The sequence below is a fragment of the Urocitellus parryii genome, chromosome 14 (genome assembly GCF_045843805.1).
Source record: "Urocitellus parryii isolate mUroPar1 chromosome 14, mUroPar1.hap1, whole genome shotgun sequence".
Lineage (NCBI taxonomy): Eukaryota > Metazoa > Chordata > Mammalia > Rodentia > Sciuridae > Urocitellus > Urocitellus parryii.
In genome coordinates, this window is record NC_135544.1 from 35,129,146 (window position 1) to 35,147,187 (window position 18,042).

Genomic DNA, 18,042 nt, shown 5'->3' on the forward strand with positions numbered 1-18,042 from the left:
CCGTCAGGTGGGCGGGGTCCTGGGGATCACGAGTGCTCGAGCTCCTGACGGGTCTGCGCCGGTCGCTTGACCCAGGACTTATTTCGCGCTTGTCTGCTTAGCGCGCTACTATGGCGCGGAAGTCGAATTTGTTTGTGTTTCTCGTGCCGCTCCTGCTCGGCCCGACCCTAGTGCGCGGCTTCAACACTCTGCCCCTGGTCCTCAACACTTGGCCTTTTAAGAGTGCAACCGAAGCAGGTGCGAAGCGGCGGCCGGGGGTGGGTGTCTGCACTGCAAGAGGTCGCGGTGGGGTGGGGAGGACCGACTGGCTGGCCCCATTGCAGCTGCAGGGCAGGCAAGCGCCCGATTGGCCAGGCCTTCCGCAGCCTCGGCTTCCAGTCCTTCCTGCTTCGCCCGCTTCGTTGCTCTTTTGCAATTGACCTTTACTCCATCGTCCTCCGAGGCTGCGTTTTTAAGTCCTTGTCATTTAGGATCACTCTTTGTATTGCCCCCCACTCCCACCCCGCACTAATATATATTACACTGTCCTGCTGACCTCCAACGTTTCGGGTCTTTCAGCTTTTACTCTTCCAGTGGCACTTACGCTGGTTTTTGCCTGATACCTAGTTTTGCCGGGTGTCTACCTCTCCACCTTCCCTTTCTCACCCCCACCTCCATGCATCTTCAGTACCCTGGATTCTTAATTTCTAGACAACCTTTTTTGCCCAAAAGATAGCATATTCTTTTCCCACATAACTTTTTTTTTTTTTTTTTTTGGTAACACTTTGATATATCCGAGGAGCTTCTCAACAATCATTGTGCCTGAGCCCCACCTCCTGGGATTTTGATTTAACTGCTGGAACTAGGTCATCTGCTTTTTTAAAAAAAACAAAACCTCCCTATGTGATTTTCCTTGGCAGTCAGAGAGGATTGAGAACCACAAAGCTATGGTATCCCCTCTTCCAGGAAGCCTTCCCTAATGCCCTTAAACTTAATCAATCGGAATCAGATTCCCATCTTTTGTTCCGTGATATTATCCTGTATATACCAATCTCCTGGCATTTTCGTATCGTATTATGTTTGTTTCTTTCGTTTCAAGACATACTACTGCAGGAGTAATTTCATACCCTTGGTACCCCATCTCATAGATTAACTTTCTGGTGGCAGAATTGAATCCAGAATTTGAAGGAGGTAAACTGCTATGTTATAGGCAAGGCATAGGCATCATAGAAAATAAGGAATCAGGTTGTGAGAAAGAGATTCATAGCAACAGAGAGACCCAAAGAAGCCCAGCAATCTGGGCAGGGGACAATTCTGTGTAAGTTGCCTTATAGGAAACTTCTCAGAATGTACTTTCAAGCCTGTAGGTCCATTAGTGACATTAATTAAATTGCTTATTGACAGTACCTGCTGTTCTAGGAATTCTGTTTTTATGGGTAAAGTGTTCAAGGAAGACCTCCCCTACCCCAATGTACAGGGATCCACAGAACTGCACAGTGCCAAAAGTATGGCCACCATAGTTGAAGTAACTACTTTTAAAACCAAGCTCTGTTGTGTACCAGCTGAGTGACCTTAAAAAATTTTCTTAAGTCGATGGTTCAATTTCCTCTTTTTAAAAATGAGGAATTGCACATTACTATCTTAAAAACTGTTATGAAGACTAAATGAACTAATTCATATGAAGTCCGTCTTGTAACTGTTTCTTAGAATTTTATCAAGACTGTCCTGGAATAGGTGTTACCTCAAAAAAAAAAAAGGTAATAATTATGCATATTTTTGCAGAAGAAATTTGTGAGGTGATGATTTAATAGATTGTCAGTTTAACTGCCTTTGGGTAGTTTCAATTGTACCTTTAAAAATAAAGGAGAGGATACTGCTTTTCTTAGAAAAAATAGCTATTAAAAAGTGAAAGAAAAAAAAAACACCTCACATTGTAGCAGTAGCCAAATTCTTTGAATTCTTTATAATAACCAGTGATGTAATTTTTGTCTCTGATTTGTATACTTGATAAACTAATTTGCTGACATTTCAGTTTAACTGAGTGTAAAAACGGGGAAAATTAAAATAGGAAGTCTCAAATTGCATTTGGCATCAGGAAAAAAATATATATATATAAAGGAGCATTATTTGGTTTAATTAACAGCATGGCTGGTGTTAGAATCTGGTGGTTCTGCCCTCGATGCCATTGAGAATGGCTGTGCTACGTGTGAGAAAGAGCAGTGTGATGGCTCTGTAGGCTTTGGAGGAAGTCCTGATGAACTTGGGGAAACCACGCTGGATGCCATGATCATGGATGGGTAAGAATGCCTTTCAGAGAGATTGCTTCTCTGTGTCTGTGCTTCATGTTAAGCTACATTTAGAATTGTAATTTCTCCTAAGTTCAAGATGGGAGAAGGTGTGAGTTTTGTCACAGGTCAGAACCACTAGCTTATTGTATTTGGCATTTTCAAACACAAGGGGTTTCCCTCTTGATTATTTAAAAGTGAATAACTTATCCTAATAATATCAATAACGCATGAAAATAGATCTCCTATAACAGGGAGAAAATTTGCCTCTGACCTTATAAACCATTATTCACCTGACATCCACAAATATTATGGTTTGTTTGACCAGAAAACTTAAAGCCTCTTTCAGAAGCCATGTTTAAGAATTTTAGTTCTGTTGGAATATATGGTAAACTGATTTTCTGTTTTTTCCTTAATTCTGGTCTTGTGGAAATCTATGAACTTCATGAATGTGCTTTTTGCTTTTCTGTGTAAGATGATGGAATTTATCCTACAAAACATTATTGCTTAGAGAACAGCAATATTTTTAAATTTATGAACCTATGAAAATATCTTAATACATACTACATTTTTTTTCTTACAGCACTACCATGAATGTAGGAGCAGTAGGAGATCTTAGACGAATTAAAAATGCTATTGGTGTGGCACGGAAAGTACTAGAACATACAACACACACACTTTTGGCAGGAGAGTCAGGTATTTTTTAACTATACTGAAATTCTTTCTAGTCTTGTCTGTAGTCATCCCTGTGAAAAATAGTACTCAGAATCCAAAGAGAAAAGACTTCAGTTTAAATTCCAGCTCTTAATGTCTATTTAACTGGATAGGTAACTTCTAACCCTTACTTTCTTTGTCTTTAAAATAGGATTTAAAAAATAATAATAATTTATTACCTATAGATGAGTAAATGCTGGACTGAAATAGTGTTCACCATCAGTTTTTTTCCCATATTATTACATTTTTATGGGTGCATCATTAACCTAGAGAGCATTATTAACATAAGAAGATAGGACTAGAAGGAATATGCTATGACAACATCCCTTACTTGAAGACTTCCCACACTATATACTAGAAATTATACAATGGACCATAATAAAAAATTGTTTTTAATGATATGTTTATCTAGTGACTCCAATAGGTTTCCTTCAGTTTGGCTGTAAGTACAAAATCTCAAGGTACCTGACAAATAAAAGAATGGTACTCATTCAGTTGAATACAGTTGTCCCTTTGCTGTCACAAAGCTTTTTACACCCTGATCATGATCATTGCAACTGGTCAGAGCAGTAGGAGTTCATATTGGTGAGAGTGTGTGCCTTTTTTTTTTTTTTGGTAAGATGGAGGGAGATGGTGAAGGTGAGGTAGCAAAGGATTCTGCATAACACACAACCCAGGGAACTCAAGCAGATCAGCTTTAAGTAGGACATATGGAAGTTGAAGATGTAGAAATTGGTTTCCTTGAAATTGTTCATGTGTGAAAACTCTTTGAGAAAATTTTGTGTACCCCTCTGGATATCTTTGTGTACCGCATGTAAGAGGCAGCTGACCTAGGATGCCTCCAGCACATGCATTTTGCTTGAAAGATGATACTTTGTTAATTTATACTTTCCTTCCTAATCGCCAGCCACCAAGTTTGCTGAAAGTATGGGGTTTACCAATGAGGATTTATCTACCAATGCTTCTCAAGCTCTTCATTCGGATTGGCTTGCTCGGAATTGCCAGCCAAATAATTGGAGAGTATGTACATGTATTCAATCTCAAAAATAAATTACTTGAAAATATTAAAATTATTTCCTTTCAGTTCTCTCTTGCCTGCCTATTCCTGAGTAGGCTTCTTAGCATCCTGGCTACATGTTACAGCTGGAGATTTAAGTTGTCTCTCTGGGCATTGACATGAGAGCTCCTTTAGCAGGCTCTGGTTCACATCCAGGGTGAAGAACTACTGGTCTTTGGCAGTTGTTTGCAGACTAGGAAGATTCTGGGAATTGGAGATGCCCCCATCAGAGATTTTCTGCTTACATTTCCTTGGATAAAGGCTGAAAAAGTCAAAGTTTGGGAAACATAAGTCTGAAATATTTTCCAGATCTTATCTGTGTGAAGTATATATAAGTATATGTATGAAGTATATATCCAGCATCTTCCCATCACTTCAGTTAAAGATGTATACCATTAGGTATCTTGTTTGTTACTAATGGGATAATTTGTCTTTAATGGAATTTTTAGCACAAATCAGTTTGCCTTTTCCATACAGTTTCCTTCTTTGATTGTTTTATGGCTTCATCTTTTTTATTTTTCCCTAATTGCTGATTACCATGATGTCTCTGGGATTAACCATCGAAAAAGATGGTTGATAAAAGAGAATAGGGAAGGTACCTAGTATACTAATGTATAATGTGTACAGGTTGAACATCCCGAACCCAGAAATCTGAAATTCAGAACTCTCTGCCATGGTTCCACAAGTGAAAGACTCTACACACCTCATGTATTGCAGTTAAAATGCAGGTGCACTAAAAATATTGTATAGCATCACTTTCAGACCACTTATATACAAAACAAACCTGTATATGAAATATAAATGAATTGCTTTAGACTTGAGTCCCATCCCCATGGTATACTTGTAAATATTCCAAAATCCGAGACAATCAAAAATCCAAAATATCTCTGGTTCCAAGAATGTCAGATAAAGGGATCATCAACCTATAGTAGTTTCTTGTTTTGTTTTATTGTTTTATTTGTTTATTTTTATGCCGCTAGGGATTGAACCCATCAGGTATTCTATCACTGAGCTATATAACTAGCCCTTTGTATTTTTAAATTTTGAGACAGCCTCATTGAAGCTGGGTTCAAAATTGAGATCTTGCTAGGTCAGCATCCCACACCACTGGGATTACAGGAGTCTACCACCTCACCCAGTCCTTATTTTAAACCAATCTATGTATACCACCTAAATTCATAAATGTGGATTATATTTTTGTGCCTTTAAGATTCAAAAGGATAGCTGGGTTTGCAACTCAGTGGTAGAGCGTTTGCCTAGTATGTGTAAGGTATTGGGTTCAATTTTCAGCATTGCATATAAATAAATAAAATAAATGTCCATCAACAAGTAAAAAATATATTTTAAAAAAGTTTTTAAAGGAATCCTAGAGTACCACACTTAGAGCATATTTCATAAGCCTAGCTTTGGAAAGAAAAAAGTGGATTGCAAACAGTGGTTTTAAATCTCAGAATTCTTATTTATCCAGGAAAAAAATTCTGAAGAGTACCATTGTGTTGTACCTTATTCCATTGGATTAATATCTAATTAAAAAAAAAACTCTTATATTGTGCTTAGAATTTTAGCAAATAAAGAGAAAATTCAGGGACCTTTTCTATGTGATATATATATCACATGTAATTCTGAGACTAGCATGGGAATTTTGTAAACTTAGATATTCATCAATTTTCACATAAGACTCAACTAATCTTTATGTTTACATTACCATATATTTCTTACTAGTGTTAAGTGATTGTACATAACTACTTGTCAATTTCTAAGATACTCTTTCTTAAAAATAAAACTTAAATCTTATTTACAGAATGTAATACCAGATGCTTCAAAATACTGTGGACCCTACAAACCACCTGGTATCTTAAATAAGGATGATCCTACCTATAAAAAAGCAGAAGATGATTATGGTCATGATACTATTGGTAATTTGTCTTTTATACAGTTTTCATGATTAAAAGTTAATTACCTTCTTCATCCCTGTTCATGTACTAGAAGTTGATTTTGGCAAGTAAGTGCCTCTCTCTCATTTTTTCTCTTTGGTATGTATATAAATAAGAGAGATTTTATGTATACATGAATGTATTTGTTAAATTGCTTATACAAGATCCCCCAAATCAAATATGACTATTCATGTGTTGATTTTTAATTCTTTGATAGTTAGTTCTTTATGTTGTTTGGTGGTACTAGGGACTGAACCCAGGGATGATATACCACTGAGCTACATATCCAGGCCTTTTTATTTTTTATTTTAAAAAAGCATCTCACTAACTTCTCTAGGCTGGCCTCCAACTTGCAATCCTCCTCAGCCTCTCAAATTACTGGGATTATACGCATATGCCACTGTGCCTGGCTATCATTTGCTATATTAAAGTGGCCTTAAATAATTTTTTCCAAGTTTTTAGGACAGACTTTTTTCTACTAGTCCATTTTAGTGATTTTATTTGGAATTACCCCTGAAAAAAAAAAAAAGGAAAGTAATTCATCAATTTGAAGAGGAAGGATATGGGATGTCTATCAAATGACAGTATGAAGCCAAGTCATCACAGTGCATAAATTATACTACTGATATAATTTTCACTATCCACAAATTTTCGCTTTACTTCTACATGAAATTAATGAGAGCATATTTATATTATTTTCCTAGTTCAGGCTGTGAAAACACAGTACAAAGGCTGGTGACTTACAAACAACTGAAATTAATTCTCACAGTTGTGGAGGCTGGAAGTTCAAGGTCTAGGCATGAGTAGATCCTGTGTCTGGTGAGGGCCCATTTCCTAGCTCATGGGTGATGTCTTCTTCATGTCCCTATGCTAGCTTAGCTAGCTCTCTGGGCCTCTTTAATAAAAATAATAGTCTTATTTGTTAGGGCTATGCCTTTATGATCTAATCACATCCCGGAAGCCTCCCTCCTAAATTCATCACTTTGTGGACATAAATTTTGTGGAGCCAACATTCAGACCAAGAAGTTATCAACTGCTCAATAATGTGGTTATATTTGAAGTAAACTTTAGGTACTGACAACTTTTTGTTTACTTCCAGGTATGGTTGTAATCCATAAAACTGGACGTACTGCTGCTGGCACATCTACAAATGGTATAAAATTCAAAATACCTGGGTTAGTGTTTTCATAAGAACAGAACTCTGAAATATATATAAATGTAAAGCAGTATGTGCTGGGTGCTATGGAGGATAGTACAACCAAGTAGAGTGCCAGCCTCATGGCTGATGTAGATAAATGTGAAAGAAAACACATTAGATCTGCTAAGTGCCAAAGGAGGAGTCAGAGCCAGTGCTTTAGAGTTTAGGGTGGCTTAAAGTAAGTAGTTAGTAATGCCAATAAGGTGTTGCTAGCTAGGAACTGATCCTTGAGTCACAGAAAGGAAAGGGGATCCTCACAGCAAAGGCACTGGCAGGTAAAAGTAGTGCTCACTTCAGATTCGGGGCTTCTGCTGGCTGAAGAGATTGTTAGTGCATGGTGGAGAGGCAGGTGGTGGAAGGTAAGACTGGAAAGGAAGACTGGAACCATATTTCAAGGAGTCTTATGTTAGTTTGAGGATTTCTAAATTTTATTTTGAAGTGGTAGAAAAGGATTAAAGATTTATTTACAAGGAAAAGCTTTGTCAAGAGTTTGACATATTGCATAATAAGCAAGAATAGATGTTAGGTAAAGAAAATCAATTTTGAGCCTCTTAAAATAGCCCAGAAATCAGATGATAAAGAATGGTAATTATAGGAAAGTAGCTGTAAATCTTTGAATGTCAGCTTGGCATGTAACTAGCTGATTACAGTTTTTTTTTCATTTTATAAATTGGCAAGTAAAAAGCATTTATGACATATGTATAATGTTTTCATATATGTATACACACATACACAGACATAGTGATTTAACTTATATATTACCTCACAAAATTGTTTTTTATGGTGATTACAACTTAAAATCTGCTCTCAGCAATTTTCAAATAGACAGTAATAAAGGTGTTATTGTAATAACCATGATATACAATTGACCTCGGAAAGTTATTCCTCCTGTCTAATGGAAGTCTTGTGTCCTTTGACCAATATGTCTCCAGTTCCCTCACTCCCTGGTATCAAGCAATCACCATTTTCATTAGTTCTATAAATTCAACTTTTTTATACTCCATGTCTGATGATAAATTCTTAATTAATGTAGGTTTGTGAAAACTAAGTTGAAAAACTAACAGAAGTCTTTTTTCTATGTTGTGAAGAATTTACTTAAAACAATAATCAGTAGTTATGTGGAAATATCCTCTATTTTGGAAACAACTCATAATATAATTTATTTTACACTTGATTTCCTGTCCTAAATTCTTATGCTGTGTGCTCATAAAGTCGCATAGGAGACTCACCAATACCTGGAGCTGGGGCATATGCTGATGATACTGCAGGGGCAGCTGCAGCCACTGGGAATGGTGATATATTGATGCGTTTTCTGCCAAGGTATGACTTCTTACGTTTGTAAATTTTAGAGATCTTTATAGGGGATATGTTCTCTGTCAAGATACAAAATGAGTTTTTGTTTTGCATAATCTGATTGTGCACAAGAGCTTTTGAGAAATTTATATACAAACTTTTTGCCTATCATTTAATGATCATTCAAATTAAGTAATCATAGTTCCATGAAATAGAATAGTACCCTACTACACAGATGAGAATATTTATAATTTATTCAAATGTAAGTCCACTAAGTCAAGGAGCTATGATAATTGATGAAAGTACGAAACATAGTCCCTATGTGCAGTCAATTACTAGAACTTCATGTTGCCTACGTGTACAGTATTTTCTCCTTTAAATGTAGCACCTTTTCTCTTTTAAATGTAACCCCTATTCTCTGTGATTTCTGGTTGTTATTACTAAACCAGAAACTCAGCCAAAGTCAAAAAATACTAAGCCAGAAAAAAAACTAATTTCTTAGTCTGAAACTAATGGTGGATGACTTGAATAGATGATATTATATCAAGATTTCCTTGCTTCAATGTTGATGCTTTAGTGAGAGTTAGCCACTCCCACTCATTATATGTATTCTATCAAATATGACAGTTTTGTTGGTTTTAAATTTCTAATTAAAGTTACCTGATTTTAAGTTTGCATTTGTTCTGATACTGAAGTTCCCTCTGTTTAAATCAGCTACCAAGCTGTAGAATATATGAGTAGAGGAGAAGATCCAACCATAGCTTGCCAAAAAGTGATTTCAAGAATTCAGAAGTATTTTCCAAACTTTTTTGGGGCTGTTATATGTGCCAATGTAACTGGAAGTTATGGTAAGTTGAATTTGAATTTTGATTTATGCAAACCCTTTTAAATACTATATTGTACAATATACTAGTCAGTAGAACAGGGCACTATGTAGAGTAGGCTCTGAGTAAATGTTAATTGATGGTCTTTCAAGGCCCACAAAGTGTTAAAATATACCTAAAACCCTTTTTTGTTGACTACTGGTAGTTATATATTATCTATTCTTTGGCTCTTAGTTCTTATCCCTACATGTTGAGACAGATACTAATTTAGTTAGATGCTTTTACTAATTAGAAAGAGGTAGGGATAAATTATTTCCCATTCTTGTTTTCTAATTGTTACTTAAATATTTCAGCCATTTAGACCTTTTGGGAGTTCCAAAAGAACAAAATGTATTACTAATTTGTAAACCAAAGAAGTTTGCAGAATTATTTTTGCACTGTGTTTGAGGCATGTCTTTTGCTTCATTTACTTTCCGTATGAGCCTATCACAGTTTCAAAGCATTTTAAGATCAACCACTGCTGATTCTCATTAGTGGATTTTCAGATGGGGAAGATATACAGCTTATTGATCAATACGACTTATTAGGTTAGACTGCTTATTATTTTCTTTGATCTTTTACTTCCCACACGTCTGTATTTGAAAAACTTGTTTGAGGAATTCCTTATTCTTTTTTAAGTATTAAAACACAAAAGTCAGTAAGAGTTATGGGGAGGGAAGGTTTTATGTATGAAATAAGTCAGTTTCATTGATTCTCTCTTAAGAAATAAACTGTAGAAGGCTCGGAGTTGGATTTAATAGGATGGAAAATGCTAATTATATAATTGTAGATGAATTTAAAATGACTAGTACCTTACATTTGAAGTAATGAGAGTAGAAGGGACATCTCCCCCAAGGGTTTTTAAGCAGAAGATGAACCCAAGACAAAAAGCACCTTGTCAAATAACTCTTCTTTCTGTGAGATTAACAGAGTAGAAAAGAATAAGAAGCAGTGATGTTGGTGGGGGGGGGGTGTTAATGGAAGAATCATAGGAATGTTCTAGAGGCTAGGGAAATAAAATTTTTGGATGATGTTCCTGAATAATTTCTTGTAAGAAAGGGACATGAAAACATTAAAAAAGAAACAACAGCATGTGTATGGAACAGACAATCTGCAGATTTTCTGAAGTTCAAGAGGATTGCTCCCCCACCACCTGTTTTTGGGGTTTTGTTGTTTTTTTCTTTCTTTCTTTCTCTCATAACTACTCAGTGCTAAGGAAGGTACTTCTTTGTAGCTTTGTTGTACATATATAAACAATTGCCAGTGTCCAGGCAAATAGCAATATCTGTGTTGGTTATAAATATATGCATCCTGTATTTAACCACACATCTTTCTCTTTTTTGACCCAAGGTGCTGCTTGCAATAAACTTCCAACATTCACTCAGTTTAGTTTCATGGTTTATAATTCTCTAAAAAATGAACCAACTGAGGAAAAAGTTGACTGCATCTAATCCATCTTCTCTGTCACTATCTGTATTTAAAGAAGAAAAAAACAAAAGCAAAAGGTTATAATCATCATGTAGTGGTTGTCTGCATTGTAAGGTTTTTGTATAAAGTAAACACAAAAATAAATTTATGCTGAAATGGCACTTTCTACATCTGAAATTTTTGTATTTTCTATTTTTATTTAAGTTTTGTATACTCCCTGAAAATTAATATCCATATGTGTATGTGTTGTATAGACTTAAATGTAAATGATATTTGAATTTCTAATTGATGTTGCAAGAAATTACTACTTCGGGAATATATTTTCACAGTAATATACTAAATCCAAGTCAGCTATATTTGAGTACTTAAAATCATTAAAGTATACAAGCCTTTTAGGTCTTCCTCAAAGGAAGAGTTACACTAAGACTTGGCAGATTAGTCCTGGTTAAATTTCAGTTTGTTATGTTCAGTGTGACATACCTCTGACAACTGATTATTAGTTTTACCTAGTGTTCCTAATAGCTTGAAACAGGAAGAATGCTATTAATATAGATGCTTTTTATTTTGCACATATTAGAAAATATGGGAAATCTTCTGGTAAGCAATTATATTGATTTTGTTTGGATTACTCTCTAATGGAGCTCTGAATGTAGGAAAGTTTTGAGCCACAAAAATCTCTGTCTTTAAGCTACTGACAGTCAGTATTGGTCATGTCTTTTACAAATCATTGGGGGCATTTGATTTGTACTGTAATTTTACTAATGTCTTTTGCAGAGGTGGGATTACAATTAGAAATAAGTCAATAATGTGTTTTCTGGCTTGGTATTATTTTCCTAACTTCTGAACTACATCTGAAAAGTACATGGAAGTTGTGTGTCTGCTTTCTTAGCATCATCTTGTTTTTTTATCCTCCCTCTGTACCAGGGATTGAATCCAGGGCACTTAACTATGAGCCACATCACCAACCCACTCCCCCTTTTTTTTTCTTTTATTTTGGGGTGGGGGGTACAGGGGATTGAACTCCAGGGCACTTAACCACTAAGCCACACTCCCAGCCCCCTATTTTGTATTTTATTTAGAGACAGCATCTCACTGAGTTGCTTAGCACCTTGCTTTTGCTGAGGTTGGATTTGAACTTGCCATCCTCCTGCCTCAGCCTCCCAAGCAGCTGTAACTATAGGTGTACACCATTGAACCCAGCTTTTAGCATCATCTTTTTTCTCCAGAATCATTCTCTTTAAAATCAGGAGTCTAACTCATTCCCCCATCATTCTTACCCCCCCTACCCTTTGCCCCCTCCTTTTCCGCTCCCTCCCCTTTGCCCTATCTAAAGTTCTTCCATTCCTTTCCCATGCCCCACCCCCATTGCCATTATGAGTCTGCATGCTCATATCAAAGGAAATATTCAGCCTTTGGTTTTGGGGGATTGACTTGCTTCACTTAGCATTATATTCTCCAACTTCATCCATTTATCTGCCATGATTTTATTCTCTTAATGCTGAGTAATGTTCCATTGTGTACATATACCAAAGTTTTCCTATCCCTTCATCTACTGAAGGAGATAGTGGAATGAGTTAGACATCATTACCCCAAGAACATGTATAAGACACACGAATGGTGTGAAAATACTTTGTGTACAACCAGTGTCTTGAAAAATTGTGCTCTATATGTGTAATTTGAAATTAATTGCATTCTGCCATCATGTATAACAAATCAGAATAAATAAATTTTTAAAAAGCCAAAGAGAAAAAGTTAAAAACAGCCTCATCTTATGGCATTTTTATAAAAGGACCCGAATACATATTGCCTCCCTTTCTATTTTAAATATTTTACTCTGAAAAATGATTTTAGGTATCAGGAGTATAAATGTAATATAATAAAAAATAACTTCTACTTTTGACTACTTTTAGGCTTTATATACATGATTTCTAATAACTTGTTTAATTGGGTTTTTATTAAATTGTTAATTGTGTTATTTTAAAAACATCTTTGATAAAAAGATATTAAAAAGTTAAAACCCCTAAAAAAATCAGGAGTCATTAACTAATAAAATTATATGTACAGCATTATCCTGAAACTTGAGTATTCTGCACCCATTTTGGTTTTGACTTTGTCATAGTTTAGGGTAGAAAGCTGTAATGTTAGTGAGGCACAGTGGCTTACTAGGGTGAGGCAGGAGGATCAAGAGTTCAAAGTCAGCCTCAGCAACTTGGGCCCTAAGCAACTCAGCAAGACCTTATCTCTAAATAAAATACAAAAATGGTCTGGGGATGTGGCTCCATGGTTAAGTGCCTCTGGGTTCAATCTACATACCAAAAAAAAAAAAAAAAACAAGCTGTAATTTTGAGAGTGGCAAAGATCACTTGTTCTCAGGCTTTGCTATGTATCATGGCTGGCTGGGGAGCCTTTTTAAAAACATCCTCTGCTCTATCCCACTAAATCAGATTCTCCACAAATGAGGACTCAAAAGTCTAGATTTAGCAACTGCTTATGGTAGTCTGAAAGCTAATAAAGAGACAGTTCTGTAGCTTCACACTCACAAAGCAGAAGAGGAAACCTCAACTTTCGAGGGTTCCCAGGAAGGATGCCAACTTGCTTAAATCTGATGCAAGGCCTTGGAAAAGGGACAAGAAGCCAGACTTAAACTTGCAGTATATTTATTTTAAGATGATACTCCTGTTTTGCATATTTCCATTAATAAGTTAGGCAGTCTTTTACCACCAGAAAAAGGAGAGTGAAGCTTAAAGTATTCATGGCCTGTCACTCCTCAGCAAATTGGGAGTTCAGCTGACAAAAATCAATGTACATATGTTTCTAAAGGGTGTTTTCTCTTTAACTCTCACTCTTCCTGATGAAAATAACATCTTCATATATCTAAAGGAGAAAGAGAAATGGAATTAGCTTTGGAAATGCATTTTTAAAGAGCTGTTTGAATAAGATGGTATTTAAATACTGCATATGTGTTATCCTTTCTTTTAGAAAGATAAAATTATTTTATCCCTGGTGAAGATGCATACAAAGGAAACTCACATTTTTGATGATGTTTTGATACCGATGTTCCATGGGTTTATAGGAAAGACATGTAGGAAACAGGGAGATGGCACAGTCAGCAAAGGATTTGTGAGCCAGTCATAGATGGAACTCAACTGTCTGCCTAAGACTTGGGAAAAGCAGGAGAAATAACTTGGGAAGGGAATCCTAGAAAATTTAATCATGGTCTTAACTTACTGGCAGACAATAATTGGTTTGCTCCACATATCCTGGCCATGGCATTGTTATAGATTCAGGGCTATTATATAGCAGAGGGTCAAGGTAAGAAGTTCAGTTGAGAGATTTTGTCACATTGTGCTGCTTTTTTTTCCTTTGACCTTATCAAAAATGTTCATTTTCCCATTACTGCATATGTGTTATCCTAGGAGAAGTGACCTTGTCCTAAGCACACAGGGATTAAGCAACTTTCCTAATTGATTATGAAAACATTAATATTGTGACTTAGATTCTTCTTTTTAACTATTTCATTCTGTTTCTTTAAGAGAAAAGATTTTTGTACTCACACCTTTTATTTTACTTAACCAACGAGGGAGTTGGTAGGCTTAAATTTGAGCATTATCTTAGCCTATTTTAACAGCAACCCTTAGAAAAAGGAAGTGATTTTGGTATCAGCAATATCAAAATGTCTTGATTATTATCCCAGAGGCTGCACTTCACTGGAGTGGTTTTTATTTTTAGCACAATAGACAAAAAGGAAAATGTTAACCACAGTATGTAATAAAAATTTTGCTAATTTTGTGCTCTTCATTATTCACTTTGATTAATCTCTGGAACAAATTTTTTAAATTATTACACTTACTTTGCTTAAATGTGGCAAAAATGACTTCTTTTGTGTTCTCAGTTCTACTAGGTATAGTATATACTGGAAGTCTTGAATTATATTCAACAAACATTCCCAGTTCTGCCTACCTGGCATATTGTTGGTTTTGGTTGTCTTGGTCCCATTGTGATTTGGTGCAATCATGTAACTTTCTGATAATGAGTGGTAAGCAAAAATGGACTGTGAGACCTTCCCAAGCTTACTGTTTTTTTTTTTCCAAGCATAACAACATGATGGTTGTTGCCCCTATCAACCTGTACCCTTGAGTGACTATAATGAGCATACCCCATGACAGTACCATTCATATGTATTGGGGTCCAATATAGACTCTTGATATATAAAATATACTTGAATAGTTAAAAAGTTTTGTGTAAGTTATTAAGTTAGTGACAAGCAAAAGTCTTTAAAGGTCAAAGGATTTTTTTACAAATAGACATCTAGAAATATCAATAGGAAACTAATCAAGAATTTAAAGATATTGCTGGATGACTTAAGAATACTTTTATGGTTTTGAAAAAAAAGTATACATTCTCTGTGATTGAACTGTATAGCACACTGGAAAAAAGTAAAACTATGGAGACACAAAAATCAGTGGCTGCAAGAGGCTTCTGGAAAAGGAGAAATGAATAGACAAAGAACTGACTACTTTTAGGGCAGTGAAACTATTCTTTGATCTTGCAATGGTATCAGCATGTTAGAATGAACAATGAACAGAACAAGAAAGGAAATGGGTGCTGGTCAGTATACATCCATCCAAACCTATAGGATATACAACACCGAGAGTGAACTATAGTGTAAACTATGGATTATGGGTAATAATGATGCGCCAATGCAGGTGCATTAGTTGTTAACAAATGTGCTACTCTGGTATGGTACAGTGATGGTAGGGGGACTGTGAACTTGAGTGAGAGGGTGTAGAGGAAATCTCTACCTTCCTCAGATTTTGTTGAGAAAATAAAACTGCTCCTAAAAAATAATGTAGTACTAGCTGGGCACAGTAGCGTATGCCTGTAATCCCAGTGACTCAGGAGGCTAAGGCAGGATCGCAAGCTCAAAGCCAGCCTCAGCAAAAGCAAGGCATTAAACAACTCAATGAGACCCTGTCTCTAAACAAAATACAAAATAGGGCTTCGGATGTGGCTCAGTGGTCAAGTGCTTCCGAGTTCAATTCCTGGTACCCAAAAAATAATAATATAGTACAACCAGGCACGATGGTGCACACCTGTAATCTCATCAGCTCTGGAGGATGAGGCAGGAGGAACACAAGTTCAAAGCCAGCCCCAGAAACTTAGGGAGACCCAGTCTCAAGAAATAAAAACAGATTGGGGATGTGGCTCAGTTGTTAAGCTCCCCTGTCTTCAATCCCTGCTGCCAAAAGAAAAAAGAATAATACATTTTAAAAGGAGGGGGGAGCACATACTATATACATTATTTTTTTATGATGGGGGAGGGAAATTCAAGTATTAAAGATCTTAATCTGAGTGTGTGAGTGTGTGCTAGAGTATTAAAACAGAAGCCATCATTGATATAGCACTGGAAACTGACCACTTCTACATGTTCTTTCTTATTTAGTTCCACCATAACCCAATGAGAAAGGTAATACTAATATCCTTGGTTTAGATATTTTATGCATAGTAGTTACATTCACTTCGGACATGCAATACTGGCTTTTGTTCAGGGTTACCTACATATATAGTTTGGTGGTGTTATTGTTAAAAAAGCATTGTAGACCTGCAGGAAGTCAAAGATAAGAATGAAAATAGTTGTTTTACAAGTTCAAAACCAGAGGAATATTTTAACCAACACTAAGAAATATAATCTTTTGAAATTTTCTTGTAAATAGTTCACACAAGGAATTTTGAATTAATTGTAAAATTTCCAAAAGGTCTCTTACCAGAAATTCCATATAAAACACCTAAATGTTAACTGCATGTATTTGAACAAAATATTCAAATATTAACTATATAATTCAAATTTTAACAGGTTACACTTAAAATATTACATACCAAATAATAGATATATCAAACAATTGGCATTTCCTCCTTCAAAGTATTCTTAATAGAGCTTTATTATACTGACTTGAAGTTGTTAGAAATATATATGTATGCTATATACATGGAAATAAAAACAAATCTTTTCACTCTATGAAGTGATTTGGTTTGGGAAGGTAAATAATAGGTATAATGTATTTTTAATTGATATATTATGCACATACACTTTCATAGCCCATAATTATTAATTGTTGAACTTCTTTATAAAGTCTCATTAATTCTTATGCTTAGTGTTTGAATTTTGGACAAAACTGGATTCATTTAGTATCTCTAATACTGTAATTAAATTCATTAGAATAAAAATTTCTAGTGATATATATATATATATATATATATGTGTGTGTGTGTGTGTGTGTGTGTGTGTGTGTGTGTGTGTATAAAACTTAAATTGATACTAACTGTGAAGATAAATTAATACCTATTCATGTCACTTTGCTGGTGAATTTTGTGTTAGGGTTCTTAAGCCTTAAAAATAAAAATCTTCTAAAAGAACATATTTAAAATTTTTATCTTATTGAGTATTGAGTATATGTTACTTGGTATATTTTCAACTGTGACATATATTGAGTATATGTTACTTAGTATATTTTCAACTGTGACAAAGTTAGAAAGATGACAGAATGAGGTCTACAAAAATAAGAATGTTTGTGGTTAATACATACTGTATGATAAATGTTTTCTTGTACAACCCACAGTCAGATAATAATTCAGTATTTGAAGAAAGCAAACATATTTGAAGGATGTAATAATTGCTGCACTCAGAATAGGTATAATGGAAGTTAAAACTGCTGTGATCAACCTATTTGCTTCTGAGTTAAAGGGAAAGGAAGCTATTTATAGTTCTAATGCAATGACAGTGCACTAAAGAATTGGTCAAACTGATTTAAACTTGTGACTTTTCTATGCAGAGCATGAGATGTATTTGCTCATTTATTTTCTTTAATTAAAATCTGATTCTTGTAATGTGGATGGTGACATATAATATTTATAATAAAATCAAAGTAAATGTAGAAAAACAAATTTCCTTCTAATTGCTAATGATCTATCTCTATTTCTTTCTAGCTTGTGCAAAAGCCTTGAGCACCATAAATGTCAAAACACTTCTTTCCATTCCTAAATAAAACCAATATTGTTTGTCTTCCTTTCTTGTTCTGTTCATTATAATTAGGCTGATTAAAAATAAATCCAAAGAAAAGTTCGAAACAAAAGAAACATCAGATGCTCCAGGCTCACTCAATTTAGTTCAAATGAGGCTAAAGCGATGCTGTGCCCAGTTTTACCAGAAGAAACAATCGCTAAATGTTAATGCCTTGAAATTGGCCTTGATGCCTGTATTTACACTCCCAAGTGTCAGCAAGCACTAAGTACT

The 18,042-nt window shown here is 35.3% G+C and overlaps 1 protein-coding gene across 1 annotated transcript; it reads left to right on the top strand.

The window, feature by feature from the left end:
• Positions 1 to 40: 40 nt before the first annotated feature.
• Positions 41 to 17,773, top strand: Aga (aspartylglucosaminidase). The gene is made up of 9 exons (XM_077792576.1): positions 41 to 237; positions 2,123 to 2,276; positions 2,848 to 2,960; positions 3,886 to 3,998; positions 5,837 to 5,951; positions 7,069 to 7,144; positions 8,380 to 8,487; positions 9,175 to 9,308; positions 10,674 to 17,773. Exons 1-9 carry the CDS (start codon positions 111 to 113, stop codon positions 10,772 to 10,774), a joined length of 1,041 nt encoding a protein of 346 aa, XP_077648702.1. The 5' UTR covers positions 41 to 110; the 3' UTR covers positions 10,775 to 17,773.
• The last annotated feature ends 269 nt before the right edge of the window (positions 17,774 to 18,042 follow it).

Excerpts from the sequence above, each read along its gene's own strand:
- Aga (XM_077792576.1), top strand. The coding sequence starts at position 111 with ATGGCGCGGAAGTCGAATTTGTTTGTGTTTCTCGTGCCGCTCCTGCTC. Across the intron at positions 2,961-3,885 it reads ACTTTTGGCAGGAGAGTCAG|CCACCAAGTTTGCTGAAAGT; the intron begins GTATTTTTTAAC and ends CCTAATCGCCAG. Across the intron at positions 3,999-5,836 it reads GCCAGCCAAATAATTGGAGA|AATGTAATACCAGATGCTTC; the intron begins GTATGTACATGT and ends TCTTATTTACAG.